General features: G+C 41.2%; 2 protein-coding genes across 2 annotated transcripts in view; both read left to right on the top strand.

The window, feature by feature from the left end:
* Positions 1-1,015, top strand: part of shld2 (shieldin complex subunit 2) — a gene marked incomplete at its 5' end in the record, with an annotated part of 15,346 nt that extends 14,331 nt beyond the window's left edge. The window contains one exon of the mRNA XM_080740563.1: positions 636-1,015. Coding sequence (XP_080596689.1) covers positions 636-811 — 176 coding nt within the window. The 3' untranslated portion in view covers positions 812-1,015. The remainder of the gene's footprint in view (positions 1-635) is intronic.
* A 4,557-nt stretch (positions 1,016-5,572) lies between these two features.
* nfkb2 (nuclear factor of kappa light polypeptide gene enhancer in B-cells 2 (p49/p100)) overlaps positions 5,573-18,721 on the top strand; it is a 39,950-nt gene continuing 26,801 nt past the window's right edge. The window contains exons 1-2 of the mRNA XM_080741105.1: positions 5,573-5,881; positions 16,039-16,081. Of these exons, the coding sequence (XP_080597231.1) occupies positions 5,865-5,881; positions 16,039-16,081 (60 nt within the window). The 5' untranslated portion in view covers positions 5,573-5,864. The remainder of the gene's footprint in view (positions 5,882-16,038; positions 16,082-18,721) is intronic.

Genomic DNA, 18,721 nt, shown 5'->3' with positions numbered 1-18,721 from the left:
AAACGAAGCTGTGATGACTAAAACTAAGACTAAATATATTGACAATTTCGTCAACAAAATAAAAACTAGACTAAAACTTAAGACTTAGGGAAGGACTAGTGGAGAAGAGAGTCATTTTATGTTTGGTTGCTCTCAGGTGTTGCATGCTGAAAATAGCAGATCTACAAGCTCACAACGCGTCGCAGCTAAAACTAAAACTAAAACCTTTCAGGCGACTAAATTATGACTAAAACTAAATGACATTTTATTCAAAAGACTGACTAAAACTAAATCAAAATTTTCTGTCAAAAACAACACTGCCGTCCACACTCACACTTCACTTAGCTCTCAGAGTACAGATGGAACCAAATGGACCAACCTCCCATCCTTATCTTTGACCTCCTCCTACTCAAGATTTCAGCCCTAGGTCTCTGGCACGAGAGACCACACCATGGGCATTTAGCAGATCCTCAATTGTTTTTTGTTTTCAAATCAAATCAAATTAAAATAAAGTGTTAATGATGCGGTTTCTCCTCTTTTAACCCCTAACAAACACACACACACACACACACACACACACACACACACACACACACACACACACACACACACACACACACACACACACACACACACACACACACACACACGCACAGCTCCGGGGTCAGAGGTCAGACACATCCAGATGGTGTCCGAGAGGCTCCTGGCCCTCCTGTCGCCGACCGGACGGAACTTCCTCCTCACCGTGCGATGTCACTTCCTGTGCGACGAGAACAGCGTCCCCCTGGCCCAGGACTTCCTGCTGCTGGACTTCAGTTCCCAGGGGAGCTGAGATGAGATCAGGGACGTGCTGGGCCCCTGATTCAGCCCGGGAAAAAGAGTTGGAGAGGCCCTCATTGCGCGCTATAGAGAGAGATCTCGCTCTACTGTATAGCTCTGCTGCTACTCAAAGATTTGCCATTTCAGATCATGACAAGTGACAAGCCAGTGGGCCAATTATGAGTTATATTTCGTCGTTGTCGGGTGGAAACCTTTTATGTCCAAAACCGTTTGTTTTGTATTTATCATTTAAAAAAATGTATTAAACTAGTGAAAACAGCCGATCTACAAGCACACACCGCGAGGCGTTGTGTGCTTGTAGATCTGCTGTTTTCACTACTTTTGTGCGACGGCCTTGTATGATGAAGCAGGGCTTTGCTTTGCGAAAAAAGGTACACATTTGAAACTTGGAGATATGAGGTTTCTGCCCGACAGTGACGATTTACTTTTTTGGCAAAATGGAACGAAGGCCGACCTTTTATTCTAATTTTTTTCCTAATGGCCGCTCTGGACCGGCCGGGAATGAACCGGCCGTTCGGGAGTTGTCCCGCTTTTCCCAATGGCCAGCACGTCCCTGACATGGAGGCTGAGGTGTCGTCGCTGGCGGGTGGAATCGTTTAGCCCAGGGGTCTTCAACGTTTTCAGGCCAAGGACCCCTTAGGTGATAGAGAGATGAAGCAGGGACCCCCACAACCTGTTCATAGATTCCATATAGTTTCATTGTTTGATAGCACAATCTCAAGTGTGTTTTGGATGTCAATTTGTGTTCAGATATTTAACCACTTGAACCATCAATACTTAATAGACTTCACTCTATACTTAGTCTGCTCTTTTTCCCCTCTACACGCCTAAAATAGCCAATCTACAAGCTCACAACACCTCGCAGATCTGCTATTTTTGGCTAGTTATCAGAATATGGACACTAGGGTTCAAATGGTTACGCCAACCAACTCGGCCAGAATAGTAAATCTTTGTCCCCCTGACTCTCTGCAACCTCTGCGCGGTCCAAGTGAACACAACAGAGCGCTCCCTACCTCTGGTTCAGCCAATCACAAGCTTCAGCCGGCGGGTCTTAACTGTTCCGTGGTGAGTTTTAGATACACGCGCCGTAAAGGAACTCACTTTGAGAACCACTGATCTATAAAATAGAGACATAGAGACCCATGGAAGACACTTAACCAGACAGACACGCAGCACGACACGTTGTGAGCTTGTAGACCTGCTATTTTCGTTGCACAGCTGAGTATATTGTATAGGCTAAATGAGGCATTTCAGCACCATCACAGCCAGCCAAAATACATTTCATTCAAAAAACTATGACATGAACACTGGTGCAGGTTCGACCTATCAGGGACACGTTTTTTACAGGGATATTTTTATACGGTTTTATACTACAAGCCGCATGAAAAATGTATTTTGCCTTCTGTGCTTATTTGAGGGAAATGTTTGCACAGTTCTGTACAATACAAATAAATGTTGTAGTTTAATGCATTGGCGTCTTTCTTGAGTTCTGATTTTTTTTTCTTTTCAAACGTTTCAAAAAATAACAAGTTCAGGGGTCTTCAACGTTTTCAGTCCAAGGACCCCTTAGTTGAGAGATGAAGCAGGGACCCCCACAACCTGTTTTGACAGCACAATAACAGCACAATCAGGATTCTTGAACTATCAATACTTAATAAACGTGACCTTTCACTCTGTACTTAGTCTGCTCTTTTTCCCCTCTACACCAAACCTCTTCGCCGAAAATAGCCGATCTACAAGCTCACAACGCCTTGCAGTGCTAGGCGTTGTGAGCTTGTAGGTCTGCTATTTTTGCCTAAAGTTCTCAGAATATTGACACTAGGGTTCAAGTGGATAATATAAAAAAGGAGAAAAAAGGTTTCTATCACACAAAGATTTGGAGGACCCCCTGTAGTAACTCTGAGGACCCTGAAGACCCTTGTTTGAAGTAATGTTAGGCTATAAATTATAAACATTGTGGTGCCATAATTATCAAATAAATAGGGAACATAATTATCACATTTTTTTCTCATTGTATATTTTTTCCATTTCATTGTTGTAATTTACTGTACACTATGTTAAATTCAGTTTAGTTTCCAGAGTGGGTTTGCTTGTTTCAGTTTAGTTTTTATTGTTTTGGTTCGAAATTTTTTTGGTTTCGGTATTTTTAGGCGTTTAAAAAAAAAAAAAAAATGTATTTGTTCATCATTATTGGAATAATACGTCTATTAATACAATCACAATCACTATGAATCGGTCTCCTTAAACCAGTATGGTTCTCAAACTTTTTCATGTCAAAGGCCCCCATAGACTATTTGAACATATTTTTAGCCCTGAAAAATGTTGTGAGCTTTTTTTTGTGTTTCTTTTTTTCAGTAGGCCTGGGCTAGTTTTAATCTTTATCGAACTATAGAATTACCCCCGGGCTATGTCGTCATAGCCTTGATTGGGCGTTAACCCCCCAACAGACCTATTTCAAGGCAAAAGTGTACCTTATGCACTGTAAGCGGAATTCCCCTGTAGAGCGGGGCTTTCCACACTGACAGTCTGACACACACACACACACACACACACACACACACGCCGATAATCATAACAGTGCATACTATGCTCTGATCAGCAACAACAAACACACATACATTGTTCAACAACAAACACACATAGGATACATTGTTCATGCAACATGCTTCTATAAGGTAAGCTGCATTACATTGATTTGTAACATATTGTTAAAGTTACTTATTTGCTCTGCTGTTATATGATACAGGCTACATGCTCGCGAAAGTGTAGTGTAGCCTAAAGACGTCTGTTAAAAGTTATAAACAATAATTTAGCAGTGAAATGCATCGCTGCATGCCGTTTGAATGATTGTTCTATAGATCGAAGGGAATTGTTGTATTGGTAAAATAGGCTATAGGCTATAATAGGCTATAGTGATCACCTCAGCAATGTAATTTTAAAAGCAAAAGTTGTGATTGTGATCGCTGCTTTGCTACGATGCAATGCCCATATATAGGTATTAGCTTATTGCATTGTACAAAGTTGTGCAATGTCCTAATGTCTGTTATGCAATAGCCTATTATTATTGTAGTGTAGTTATAGGCTACATCAATATGTAGCCCAATCTCTTGATTATTCCAATTAGTAGGCTATATGCAAGAATGAATTCTTTCTTTTTTCTTTTTTTAAATCAGTCATTAGGCCTAATTTATTTGAATAAATTAAATGAGTGTTTGGTTGCACAACTGATTGAGCAACTGTAAAATATAAGAGAAATTGGACATTTGGGTTCCTCTGTAGCCTACTACAGTATGTACAATAATATGGGTCTGGGAAATGCTAGCCTTTACATATTCAGTAGATATAGTGATATGAGACCAGATACCATCTGTTATATTGCATTGTTATATTGCATTAGTGTATTTTCCTGGTTTTAATCTCATATCTAGCCTATTGTAATTAAGCTTTTAAACATCCACAAGTGTAAAAGAAACATTGCTATAAAATAGCCAATCTATAAGCTGCTTGTAGATCGGCTATTTTTGCTATATTGGAAGATCTCCATATATGGGCATAAAAGGGAGCGTGACATGGGCTTAATATTGATGACATCAGGGATCTCCATATATGGGCATAAAAGGGACTAGGACGGCATGCGGTATATGGAGCATGACTGACTGACTGACTGACACATGAGTGTAGGTTTTGATACTGACTGCTCCCTACGGTCGCAACAATGTACAGAATAGATTTGTCCACATATAGGCTATTAAACATTGTACTATCTATCGATCAATAATATTAATAATCCCAATCAATATAATAATGTAGTCGTAGAACAGTAGTTGGTGAGTGGCTACTAGTGTATGCCCAATAACTGACTTATGACTTTGTGTCTGAAGTTTGATTAGGGCTGGGCTATATGACGTAATATTTTACCTCGATAACGAGTAATGTATGATTATTGTTTCCAAATGTTGGTTATGATATAATCTAGGTTAATTGCTCATAGCAGGGTATTACATGCAGTGTGTTTGGACAGAGGGTTGACTGGAGGAGGAGCATGTGATGCTCTGGCACTGCTAGAGGCTTGTTTACACGGCCAAGGGGAAATCAAGGATTGTCCCCAAATAATCATCAACAGACTGGAAATTCCCATGTGTCTGTTTCTATATACAGATGAGATAATAACTACACCAGGCACACACACGCAGGTTTGCCTACCCCACACACGCTCGCGCACCCGCGCCCGCCCGCACACCCATGCATCTACCAATTACATGCATTTACTTACCATACAGTGAGACTTAACCCATTTAGGCCTAGGATTATTGAATACTTTAACCGGTGAAAAATAGCAGATATACAAGCGAGCTTGTAGATCTGCTATTTTTGAAAAAGTCGTGAAAATGTGTGCAAATCTTTGAATATTGTTTATTTTTAATGCGAACGTTTGTAACTCAAATTTTGCTTCTGGGTGGTCCCTGGAACTAAATATTTTGAGATGGGGTCCGTGGCCAAATAAATATCATTTTGGGGGTCCTTTACATGAAAAGGTTTGAGAACCACTGACATAGTAGTCTCTCAAGAACAGACTAACTGAGCTCCAGTTAAGTGAAAAGGACCTTTTCTTTGACGATGGCTGGCCATATTGCTGACATAGAAACATAGGTTTTTTTTTAAAAACCTTTGAAGGATCCAAAAGACACTTATAGAATCGGGTCAAAATTCAAATTTTCACGATTTTTCAAAAATAGCAGATCTACAAGCTTGCAGCGCGGCACTCAGTGCCACGCTGTGATCTTGTATATCTGCTATTTTTCAATAGTTAAAGCATAAAATAATGATACTCAATAATGTGTACCCGTTCTGAATGGTTAAAGATAGACTGACACGCAGTGCACACACGTCATTCTGGTTCGACATCCCCAGGGAGAAAAAAAGAAAAAACACCTGCTGGGACGTGAAACATTTTTTCCTTTTGTTGCAAGAAGCTGAGTCTGCTTTCTTTGTCATCATCATCATCATCTTCATCACCACCTATGGATGTCTGACTACAGACCATCATGGCTGGGGCACTAAGGTACCACAATTACTCTTTATACCTTCCTCCAAGTCATTTAGACTTCAATGAGTGTGTGTGTGTGTGTGTGACATGGCACGAAGCAGCACGTTTTGAGCTTGTAGATCTGCTACTTCAGGTTGTTTTGGGGCTTTTATGGCTTTTATGCCTTTATTGATAGGACAGTAGGCTGACAGGAAATGGGGGGAGAGATGGGGGAGTGACAAGCGGCAAAGGTCGTCCAGATCGGGAATCGAACCGACGACGCCACCAGGCATCCATGCCTATGTGGCAATGCCTTATGTGGTTTGCACATAACTTTTAATCCCCAACATAAATGGTTTAGATTTTGGCTGTTGAAGATATTATCTGATGAATCAAACTTATATTTCTTATTGACATAATGTTTGCAGAGATAATTATATGATCACAGATCGGATATGAATGTGATCGCAATACTTCTTTTTGTTTTGAATGATCAAAATAAATAAATCTGATCCACTCAGATAGGGAGAACCGTTGAACACTTGGCAATTACTTTCCTACATACACCCAGTTGATGGCTGCTCTGATGGCTCTGAGGGTACGTTCAGATATCTGGCTCGCAAGGCGGCGTAACGCCCCTGCCTATAGCAGCATTGCTCCCTTACCTTTGAACCTTCACACTTGAGCAGCTAATGTGAGCGTCAACAAAGTGATGTTCTTCCTGCGTTTAGGTCTGTCCCGTTGGTTAGTGAGTGTCTCAGGGACGTGCTGGGCCCCTGATTCAGCCCGGGAAAAAGAGTTGGAGAGGCCCTCATTGCGCGTTATAGAGAGAGATCTCTCTATAGCGCTGCTGCTAAAAGATGCTGCAAAATGATTTGCCATTTCAGATCATGACAAGTGACAAGCCAGTGGGCCAATTACATGAGTTTTATTTTGTCGTTGTCAGGTGTAAACCTTGTATGTCCAAAACCGTTTGTTTTGCATTTATCATTTTAAAAATGATTTAAACTAGTGAAAACAGCCGATCTACAAGCACACAACGGCGTTGTGTGCTTGTAGATCTGCTGTTTTCACTACTTTCGTGCGACAGCCTTGTATGATGAAGCAGGGCTTTGCTTTGCGAAAAAAATCGACAAATTTGAAACTTGGAGATACGAGGTTTCTGCAAGACCGTGACAATTTACTTTGTTGGCCGCCCAGCCCCCAAAATGGAACGAAGGCCGACATTTTATTTTGATTTTTTTCCTAATGGCCGGCCTGGAACGGCCGGGAATGAACCGGCCGTTCGGGAGTTGTCCCGCTTTTCCCAATGGCCAGCACGTCCCTGGAGTGTCTCTATCGGGTCATAGTTGAACCTGTATTGAACCCTTGAGCTCATGACCCCACAACGGCATGGAAGTGGATGGGGGTCAATGCATCTGTCCCTCTCCAAATGAATGCCGTTTTTACTATGTTGAAACAAACACAAATGCCCTCTTTCCATGCCAGGCATATACTGTACCTGAAGGCAGCATTCAAGAGAATTGCCTTGTCCAGACTCTCCTGAACTAGAATGCAGCATCTTATGTTGAAACAATTGCCCTCTCTGTGTAGAAATCCATGCCGTCAAGCGTCAATACCACATCTCCAGTATTGACTTGATTATGCTACAGTTCAGTGTGGTATCAATCAAGCACCGAAAATAGCCGACCTCTAAGCTCACAACGCGTCGCAACACTACGCGTTGTGAGCTTGGAGGTCTGAATTTTTCGATATTTCCACCAAAAGGCCCTATTGGAAATGTCAGCCTCTGCCTCTCTAACATTCTCTGCACGTCCCTGCCCCAGTGTGTGTTTTACAATGAAAACATCTGATCCCTTCCACGTGATGTCACAAGTCCGAGCATTCATTTCATTCTGAACTTTAACCACTTGAACTTTACCTATTCTTTACCTATTCTGTGGTGAAAATTACGTCAAGAAATAGCAGATCTACAAGCTCGTAGATCACCTATTTTAAGAGAGTTGGTGTAGATGGAAATACTAGTGGATCTAGTATAGCAGGTTGAGTGGTTAAATATTGAAGTGAGTAATTGCTTGATTGATTGAATACTTTATTAGTCAGAAATGTAATCAGCATTGAGGTACAGCCAGACATTAAGGCTAAAAGGATTACACACAAAAGGTCCTGGGGACTTTTTTCCATTGTGGTCCTCTGCATTCAATTCATCAACATAGCATAACAATAACACAAATTTATCATCAACTAATACAAAACACTATTATGTACAAAGGAGAAAAGGGAAAATGTCGGCAGTGAATGTCACCTTCGTTCTATGGGAAAATCAAATTGTGTTTCTTGTGGTCTCCTGATGTTTGAAAGAAGACTAGAAGTAAAATACTTAATACTGTGGTTAAAGGTTGATGCCAACCTGACTAAATTGCATTACCCTGACAGCCATTCATTAATAAAGATCACGACTGTCTATTAATTAGATTCTCCCACATATTAGTTAATTATGTGGGAATTATACAGTTAATTATGTCACAGTGTGAGTCAGGATATTGGAGAGGACCCAAATGCAGGATGGGGCAAAGTCAGGACAGGTCTTATTTAAGTCTTTATTGGCGTCCACAAAGAAGTCCAGGTACAGGCAAAGGCAAAACACTTGAACACAGTCGGAACACAAGGGAAACAACAAGGAGTTTTTCCCAGGTAAATGTGATTTTGAGGCTAGATTTAGGCATAGGCTAATTTCTGTGAGGTTAGGGTTAAGGTTAGGGTTAGGCATAGTGTTTGTAAGGTTAGGGTTTAGGTTCGACCTGGGTGAGGGAGTCCCCAGGGGATCCCCAAATCGATAGGTATTTTGCCGCAGACCCCCAACTGAAAATGTTTTTTGTGCAGTAGGAGACAGTAGGGAAGATGAGAGACAGACAGTGTAGGAGAGATAAGACAGTATAGTAGGAAAGCTGAGAGGGAGACAGTGTAGGAGAGATAGACAGTATAGTAGGACAGCTGAGAGGGAGACAGTGTAGGAGAGACAGACCGTAGGACAGCTGAGAGGGAAACAGTATAGGAGAGACAGACAGTAGGACAGCTGAGAGGGAGACAGTGTAGGAGAGACAGACAGTAGGAAAGCTGAGAGGGAGACTGTGTAGGAGAGACAGACAGTAGGACAGCTGAGAGGGAGACAGTGTAGGAGAGACAGACAGTAGGACAGCTGAGAGGGAGACAGTGTAGGAGAGACAGACAGTAAGAAAGCTGAGAGGGAGACAGTGTAGGAGAGACAGACAGTGTATAGGAGAGACAGACAGTAGGACAGCTGAGAGGGAAACAGTATAGGAGAGACAGACAGTAGAACAGCTGAGAAGGAGACAGTATAGGAGAGACAGACAGTAGGAAAGCTGAGAAGGAGACAGTATAGGAGAGACAGACAGTAGGAAAGCTGAGAGGGAGACAGACAGTAAAGCTGAGATGTGAGTGCAGACCAGTGGTAGGATGTTTTTTTTGGAGGGCATGGTCTGTGAAGCAGTGGTTTTCAAACCTTTCTATATCAAGGACCTCCAAATTAATATATTTGGCCACGGACTCCCACCTGAAAACTATCTTGACCTGGCAGGCAAGGTTTGCACTCTCAACGTGTTTATTATTCACCAAACCCAATAACAAGTGACATCAAAAAACCTACAGTAGTTTAACAACATTAAGTCTGTTCATTTTTCTTTCTTTCTGTTTAATGAATTGTTTTTAAAATATGTTATCTTTATGTTGTAGTAGATCGCGTAGATCACAGTGAGCTTATGGATCGCCTTCGACAGGTTTTAAGTGGTCATATACCACGTCGGTATGCTTGCAGACAAAAAAATGAACTAAACAGATTTTCAAGCTAACAGCAACGCATTTCATCATCACATGCTGTCCTTAAAAGCAGTGCTGGCAAAAGTACTCACATTCTTTACTTTAGGTAAAAGTAGATGTACTCTGTTACAAGTAGAAGACTGGTATTCAAAATGTACTTGAGTAAAAGTACAAAAGTATCGATATCAAAATACACTTAATGTACCAAAAGTAGAAAGTACTCATTATGCAGAAGGTCCCATTCCTCAATATGCTTCGCATGTGAGCTTGTAGATCATCTATTTTCAAATGGCGGAAATGTATAAAGTGCTGAAGTTATGTATGTTTTGTCATAATAATCAATATCTACAAAGTAACTAGTAACTAAAGTTGTCAAATAATCGTAGTGGAGTAAAAGTACAATATTTGCACCTGAGATGTAGTTGAGAAGAAGTAAAAAATACCTGAGTAAATGTACTTGAGTAAATGTCCTTGGTTGAGTAAATGTTTTTAGTTACTTTACATCACTGCTTAAAAGAAGCGATTGCGTCGAAGGCTATTTCAAGGAAACCCAACAGAAAACCTGTACAGTAGTCTAGTTCCCATACGTGATGACTTAGGTGATCACTATACGTCATCGTAAAGTCAAAACCTCCAGGACTCCCTATAGGGCAAGGCATGTGTGTCTCTAGACTGTGGTTTGTGGTGTTCAGATACAGGTTGCAGATGCAGGTTATTTTCTTTTTGCTGTATTATAAATAGCATCATATACATAAACAATAGCATTACATTAGTTATTTAAACCAGGGGTCTTCAACAGGGGGTCCGGGACCCCTAGGGGGTCCCCAGAGTTACTACAGGGGGTCCTCCAAATCTTTGAGTGATATAAACTTTTTTTTCTCCTTTCATATATTAACTATTTGGACCGTCCATATTCTGAGAACTTTAGCTAAAAATAGGCGATCTACAAGCTCACAACGCCTCGCAGTGCAAGCTTTGGTGTGGAGGGGAAAAAGAGCACACTAAGTACAGAGTGAAAGGTCAAGTTTATTAAGTATTGACATTTCAAGAGGTTAAATATCTGAAAACACAAATTGACATGAACCCAAAATACACTGATGATTGTGCTGTCAAACATTGAAACTATATGGAATCTATGAACAGGTTGTGGGGGTCCCTGCTTAATCTCTCTCTCGACTAAGGGGTCCTTGGCCTGAAAACGTTGAAGACTACTGATTTAAACATTTTGAACAGACAAACCGTAATATATAACAAAGCGGGACAAAAAAAATCTAATTCAAATGAGTCAACCACTATATCACACTAATGAGAATTATTTAAAACATAATAATAATAATAATAATTCATTATTATATAAACAACATAGATGTGTATTGTAGATCAGCTGTTTTCAGCTATAGATCGGCTATTTAAAAAAACATACAAAAGTTGTAATATGGAGATCAGATTACAAGGTTTGTGATGTGTTGTTCAGAATGAAAGGTGCATTGAAAGGTAGGCAGAAAGGGGCAGGGACGGGGCAGCCCCTGTGCGACCTCAGGGAGCAGGGAGGGCCCTCAACTCAAACCAGGAGCTGGATTCACATGATTGAAGGAACAAACTAGGTTTTATCTGAATGAGCTGGGGTTTCCTCAAGAGTTCTCAGTGGTGGGAGCCTTGTAAAAAATCCTGTTGAATTGTTAATACAGAGATTCATTGCAGAATTCATTTAAACCTGCATTTTGGTCTAAATCAGTAGTTCTCAAACTTTAAAATGTGTCAAGGTCTCCACTTAACTCTGACAGTATACAAATGAAACCAAATGGATTTAGTTTCATTTGTATACTGTCAGAGTTAAATACTTGTAAAGTTCAATTTAGACCTCCCAAAAGGAACCCAGAGAGTCTAGTTTTTGTCAAGTAACTTGAAAAATAACCATCAAAACCAACGTGAAAAAGAATCCTGATAAAATCGTGTACCGTGATACAGCTTGGGAAAATGGCTTGATATTGTATTTTTCCATATCGCCCACCCCTATAGTGAGCTATTTTCTACCAAAATATATAGAGCTTCAGTGTTTTGATAATCTAAATCCACAAAGCATCGTTAGGGAGTGTGCCTGTTTCAAACGCTATGTTAAAGGTCTTATGACAACATTTTTTATTTCCTGACCTCAATTACACCAAAAAAAAACCTGGCCTTTCAACATCCAGTGTTTCTTCTGTAATCTGTAGTTTTTTGAATAATTTGTCTCTGGACGTATGCATCATCATCCAGGGGAGAATGTGGTTGTAGGGGAGGGTGTATCACCTTTGCTGTGTTTGCATCGGTCCAATGCACCATTTACCATTTACACTTTGGTTGTTGAGTTCACCCTCCTCTACAACAGTTTTTTCAGTTTTCTTTTTGGTTTAATTGAGGTCAGGAAAGCCTCAAAATAAAAAAAAGAACACGAGACCTTCAAGAATAATTAATCACACCTAACCCTTTACTGCTTTGGACGTTCCCGTTCGCCCCAATTTTTACGGCGGCGCGTTGCCAATACGGCTCCTTCTTTTTACCTCTTCTGATGACTGTAAGCTGATGGGGGGTCGCGCCGCCGTGTACTGTATAAACTTCAGAATTAGTTTGAAAATATCAATAGATAATTTTCTATAACATCGCAAAGGTAAGCTGCTTTTTGCTGGCACCAGCCCCAATAAATACATTATAACATCTGGCAGTAGGACAGTTAACATGATGACAAATATGATATTTTTATATGGTCACAATAATCAGCCACCGGACACTTGTGTCTAAAGGCTTGTGATTCAAAGAGAGCTGACTACTGGACATAATGATTGGGACAGCAGCATGACTCTGTGTGATTGGTAGGGTATACGAATAGATCTGATTCTGTCTGCTTGATAGAGAAAGAAAGTATGGTGTATTGCAGGGTTCCCTGATTAGTTTTCCCCAAGGGCCGAATCATGTCTGGGGTACCAAGCCGAGGGCCACAAGGCGACGGTGGTGTTCCCGCTACTCCAGTGACAGTTCAGATATCGTCGTTGTCGGGTGAAAATCTTTATGTCCAAAACCGTTTGTTTTGCATTTATCATTTTGAAAACGATTTAAACTAGTGAAAACAGCCAATCTAGAAGCACACAGGGCGTTGTGTGCTTGTAGATCTGCTGTCAAAAGACACTTATAGAATCGGGTCAAAATTCAAATTTTCACGAGCTCACACGCTGTGAGCTTGTATATCTGCTATTTTTCAATAGTTAAAGTATAAAATAATGATACACAAAATGTGTACCCGTTCTAAATGGGTTAAAAACACCCAAAGGGACGACTATATCTCCTGACAAAGTGTACTTACAAATACATATGCATCGCAATTACAATATTTTATCACCACCAATATTTAATATCAATGGTCTTTTGTCAGGTGTGTGCTCTGAACAAAACACAAATAACTCACATTACCAAATGTAACCAGACGTGCAAGGTAAAACAACAAAATAGGCTTTTTTTTACCGCTTCATAATGAGATAACAGGGAACAAGGAATCCTGACAAATTATACCGGTGGGCCGTTTATAATACAATTTACAAGTGAAGCTGCGGGCCCTATGCAATTCGTCATCCGTCCGCTTTTGGCCCCCGGGCTGCACTTTGAACACCCCTGACCCATGTTGTAACATGTACTTGGTGCTAAACAGATAGTGAACACGTGGACTGGTCTGTCATCATTGGTCATCTTTGCCTTGCTCCTTGGGAGATTCCACCACAGTAACAAAGTAACTAAAGCTGTCAATTGAGTAAATAGTACAATATCGTCGTTGTCGGGTGAAAACCTTGTATCTTCAAAACCGTTTGTTTTGCATTTTTTTCATTTTGAAAATGATTTAAACTAGTGAAAACAGCCGATTTACAAGCACACAACGCCTCGCGGTGCGAAGCGTTGTGTGCTTGTAGATCTGCTGTTTTCACTACTTTTGTGCGACGGCCTTGTATGATGAAGCAGGGCTTTATTGCGAAAGAACATACACTTTTGTACCTTGGAGATACGAGGTTTCCACCCGACAGCGACGATATGTGTCTAGAAGCATAAAGAATTGAGAAGTGGAAATTCTCAAATGAAGTGTAAAGCACAGCACCTCAAGTACAGTCAGTACCTGAGTAAATTAGTTACTTTCTGCTACTGTGAGTGAGCTGGGTTTTCCTGACTGTTTCATGCTGTGTAGCAGGTCCAAATAAGGAGTAGATTTGACACATCAAAAAACACCTAGAAAGAACAGAAAGATGAGAGATGACGGATAGAGAAGTGAATACTGACGATTGCAATGTTCTGCTTTTGTTTTGATCAGTCTCGCTTGTTCCGTGAAACTGAACTCCTTTTCAACCAGTGATGGAATAAGTACTCACATGTTTCACTTGATTAAAAGTATCAATACTGCAATGTAGATGTACTCTGTTGCAAGTAGAAGACCAATATTAAAAATACATTTAAAATATTATTGAATTTTTTTCATTTACTTCCAGCTTATATTTTGCAAAACGCTTCTCAGCTGTGTTTTAGATAATGTTCATTTAAGGATTTGATTATCAAAGTAAAGCAACTTCTTTCCCCCTCCAATAGCCTATTAGCCTATTAGTAGTATTGCGGCTTCCCTGCCATTTATTTGTAACTTAACATAATTCAGTAAACTGAATAACAAACCTGAGACAACTGTGAAGTGGGAACATACTGTATGACACAGAGAGCAGTGTTTAGGTCTAGGGATTAGAAATAGATACCTGAATTACTAGGCTACTTATAATTGCACGCTGGTGTCTTATAAAACAAATGCAAAAAAAAGTATAAAACAAATGCAAAAAGAAAATGTAATTCATAAAATCGCTGATGTTGATGTCCTCACAAGTATAGTAATACAGTACGAACCGCTCTGCGTGTGCGTGCGCATGTGTGTGTGTGTGTTGCTCACAGTGGGGCGTGCGGGGCGTGTTCATGTTCTCTCTCTCTCTCTCTCTCTCTGTCAGAGCAGTGTCTGAGCTCTGGGATTCTGGGGGCTTTCCTCTATGCTACTGCACACGTTTTTTTCTCTCTCACACTCTTTTTTTTTCCCCCCCCTCTGCCTTACTTCCTGGAAGTGACTATAGAGGGAGGAGGGGAGAGAGAATAGTACACACGTCACGCGCACTCACACACATACAGTACACACACACAGAAAGAGAGCGAGAGAGAGAGATAGCGAGGGAAAGAGAGACAGAGAGAGAGGGAAGGAAATATAGTAATAAGGGATTTAAAGAGGTACAGTATAAGCTACACGGAAGGAGAGAGAAAGACAGAGAGAGGGACAGACAGACAGACAGACAGACAGACAGACAGACAGACAGACAGACAGACAGACAGACAGACAGACAGGGCAAAAGAGAGACAGAGAATTAGTGATAAGGGAGAAATATATAGAGAGAGAGACAGCTAGTGGTTTTTAGGGTCAGCCTGCAGTAGTAGATGTGAAAGTGAAAGTAGGATACACCCTTGTTTATCTATGTATACACCATGTTGTTGGCAGAACAGCAGGGAGACGTCGTGAACGTGGGATTTTAACACCAGTACAGACCTACAGGATGGACACCATACTGCTGTGAACTCACTCAACTACTTCCTGTGTGAGTCTGAGTGTGTGTGTGTGTGTGTGTGTGTGTGTGTGTGTGTGTGTGTGTGTGTGTGTGTGTGTGTGTGTGTGTGTGTGTGTGTGTGTGTGTGTGTGTGTGTGTGTGTGTGTGTGTGTGTGTGTGTGTGTGTGTGTTAGCAGCAGGTTGTGACAGGCTGGCAGTGGGTTGACAGACAGGGGCATTAATGTGAAGTTCTTTGCATGGTGTTTTACAGTATGCGTGTGTGCGTGTGCGTGTGCGTGTGTGTGTGTGTGTGTGTGTGTGTTTGTGTTTGTGTGTCTGACCAATGGACACTTTTTTGTTTGGCTCTGCACTGTTAGGTTGTGTTAGTAGTATTGAGTATTTTGCTTGTGTTTGACATGGCGGTGAGATACTTGTAGCACTGACTAGCATTGACTGTTATGGACACTTTTGTTTGACACTGTATTGCTTAAGTATTGCTATTTGATTTTCTAAGTATGGCTGTTACACTTATGAGCGTCGACTGTTTTTGACGCTTTATGTATATATGCTTCGTTCCCTTTCTTTGGTGTACCTTGCTCTTTACTGTACACTGTTCAATTTGTTCTTTTCATACTTTTCTGTAACTTTGTAAATATCCTTAAACTGCTGTGCTGCCTCTGGGAGACGGCACATTTTCTCCCTTGGGATAATATATCTATCTATCTATAGCCTATATCTATTATTAACGTGTGGTTTTGTGTGTGTTTTTACCAGGATCAGTGAAGCTCAGTACAACATGAACATGTATGAGAATGAGGTGAGTTGGCTTCATGTTATCATTCTACACAGTGATACAGTATTTATTGTCGCTGTCATGCAGAAACCTCTTATCTCCATATTCTAACCCAGGGGTCTTCAACGTTTTCAGGCCAAGGACCCCTTAGTTGAGAGAGAGATGAAGCAGGGACCCCCACAACCTTTTTCATAGATTCCATACAGTTTCATTGTTTGACAGCACAATCATCAGTGTATTCATGTTGTGTCATGTCATGCAGTGTTGTTTCAGCCAACATGTCGGATGGAAACCTCATATGTCCTGTTATTTAAAAGCATCCAAAGTAGCAGATCTACAAGCTCGAAACTGCCTTTGTGTGACGCTGTAGTATGATGATAGATAGATACTTTATTGATCGCCAAGGGGAAATTCAGATATCCCATAGCTCAAAAACACATCACAAAAATAGGGACACAGGTTAAAAACTGAGAGGGAATAAACATAAACATAAAAATAAAACATTAAAAAGCATTTAAAGGGTATCCGTGGGGATAATAAAAGTCCTTTGTTATTGCATAGACCCATAAATAACTAATAACCAAAATCATTAGTACAGTTCATAGGCCTATCGAGTTAAAGGGCTCTATTTTGATTGTTTTGAGTACCAGCTCTTATGCCTTAACTTAAAGGCCTGTCTCTTTTTGTCAGAGAGTTCTGACTTTCCGACGTGCAACTTTCCGAACTCTAATTCGGGGTAATGCTTTTCAGAAGATGTGAGTGAAGTCATTTTGTAATTGAACCGGACCTTTCCGACGAAATGTTTGTGGTCAGAGACAGTATGGACAGGCCTCAAAGTTAAGGCATAAGAGCTGGTATTTAAGACAATCAAAATAGAGCCCAAGAGTCTAATAGCGGTCGGGACAAAAGTGTTCTTAAAGCGTTCATTATTGCAAGGCAACGAACGGAGCAGATCCTTGCGCCTGCATTTCTGGCCTTCCTGGATGCTGTGGAGAGGATGACTCACATTGTCCCTACTGGCCTGCCTCTTGTTGTGTGTGCATCTCTCCACGACCAATCTGGGAAGCCATCGTCAAAGAAAGGGCGACACCTATCGGTAGCGACTCTGTGGCTGTCTCGAGAGATTAGCGACTCTGAGGCTGTCTGGAGAGATTAGCGACTCTGAGGCTGTCTGGAGAGATTACTCCACGACAGACTCCAGTGAGTCCAGTCTCTCACCCAGCACTGGGCCAGCCTTCTGCACCGGGCTTGTTCAGTCACTTATAGCATCCTTGTCCATCAGGCTGCCTCCCCGGCAGACTGCGGCTTAGAACAACTTACACTTGTCACTAGCTCAGGGGTCTTCAACCTTTTCAGGCCAAGGACCCCGTAGTTGAGAGAGAGAGATGTGCCAGGGACCCCCACAAGCTTTTCAGAGATTCCAATCATCAGTGTATTTTGGATTCATGCCAATTTGTGTTTTCAGATATTTAACCATTTGAACCGTCAATACTTAATAAACTTGACCTGTCACTCTGTCTGCTCTTTTTCCCCTCTACACAAAAACTCTTTGCCGAAAATAGCCGATCTGCAAGCTCACTGTGAGCTTGTAGATCTGCTATTTTTTGGCTACATGTCTCAGAATATGGACACTAGGGTTCAAGTGGTTAACACATCTGGTGCCAACCCCGAGTTTCCCGAGTTTGTATTGGTACTAGTGCTGTGCCAACCCCGAGTTTCCCGAGTTTGGGCCGTTTTTGAAAAAAAAAATATTTTCGTTTTTTCAAAAAAAAAGAAATTCAAAAAATGTTTTTGGACCTCCAGAAATGTGTTAGGCATGATCGCGATCGCGAAATTGCATGTTTAACCCCCATACCAACCCATCTATACTATAATTTTGCGAATGTCTGAGTGAGTGAGTGAGTGAGTGTCTGTCTGTCTGTCTGTCTGTCTGAAACAGCGTTTCTCCTCAGTGGCTGGAGCAATTGTTCTGAAATCGCATCACCATTAGCATATGAACACACCTAACATAACTGTGAAGCCCGTTTGTCACTTTCACAAATCATATACTGTATATTAGCATTTTTATGGTGTATCTACTATCTATTCTGCATCTAGCATGAGGCACATCTATTCTGCATCTAGCATGAGGCAACATGTTTAACCAGCTCTCTCTCTGTGTGTGTGTGTGTGTGTGTGTGTGTGTGTGTGTGTGTGTGTGTGTGTGTGTGTGTGTGTGTGTGTGTGTGCAGGCAGGCGGGTGTGTGCGCAGGCGGGTGGGGGGGGGGGGGGGGGGGTGTAGCCATTAAACGAAACGGGGGGTAGCCATTAAACAAAACAGGTATTTCTTACATTGATGCTCCTACATAGTATCATGCAAGCACCAGTTAAAGTTACTTTCCATCCCTCATATACTGTATGCACAGTGCACATCCCATAACCCACACACTGCACATCATTTTGGAGCTCATATCTTTGAACGGGTAAGGGCTAGTTCTTTCAAACATGGCAGCCATGTTTGTTTACATCTGAAGAAAACATAATGGCTCATAAATCATGAATGCCTGAACGGATTTCCAAGCGGATTTTTTTGTTTGAAAGCTGTGAACAGCCTGCACACACGTGGTGCATCATCTAGGCATGGGTGTGCACTTTTTACACAATTGCACAATTACATGGAAGTCT

The sequence above is a fragment of the Nannobrachium achirus genome (genome assembly GCF_963921795.1).
Source record: "Nannobrachium achirus genome assembly, chromosome: 13".
NCBI classification, from domain to species: domain Eukaryota; kingdom Metazoa; phylum Chordata; class Actinopteri; order Myctophiformes; family Myctophidae; genus Nannobrachium; species Nannobrachium achirus.
This window is presented reverse-complemented; position numbering and strand designations above follow the sequence as displayed.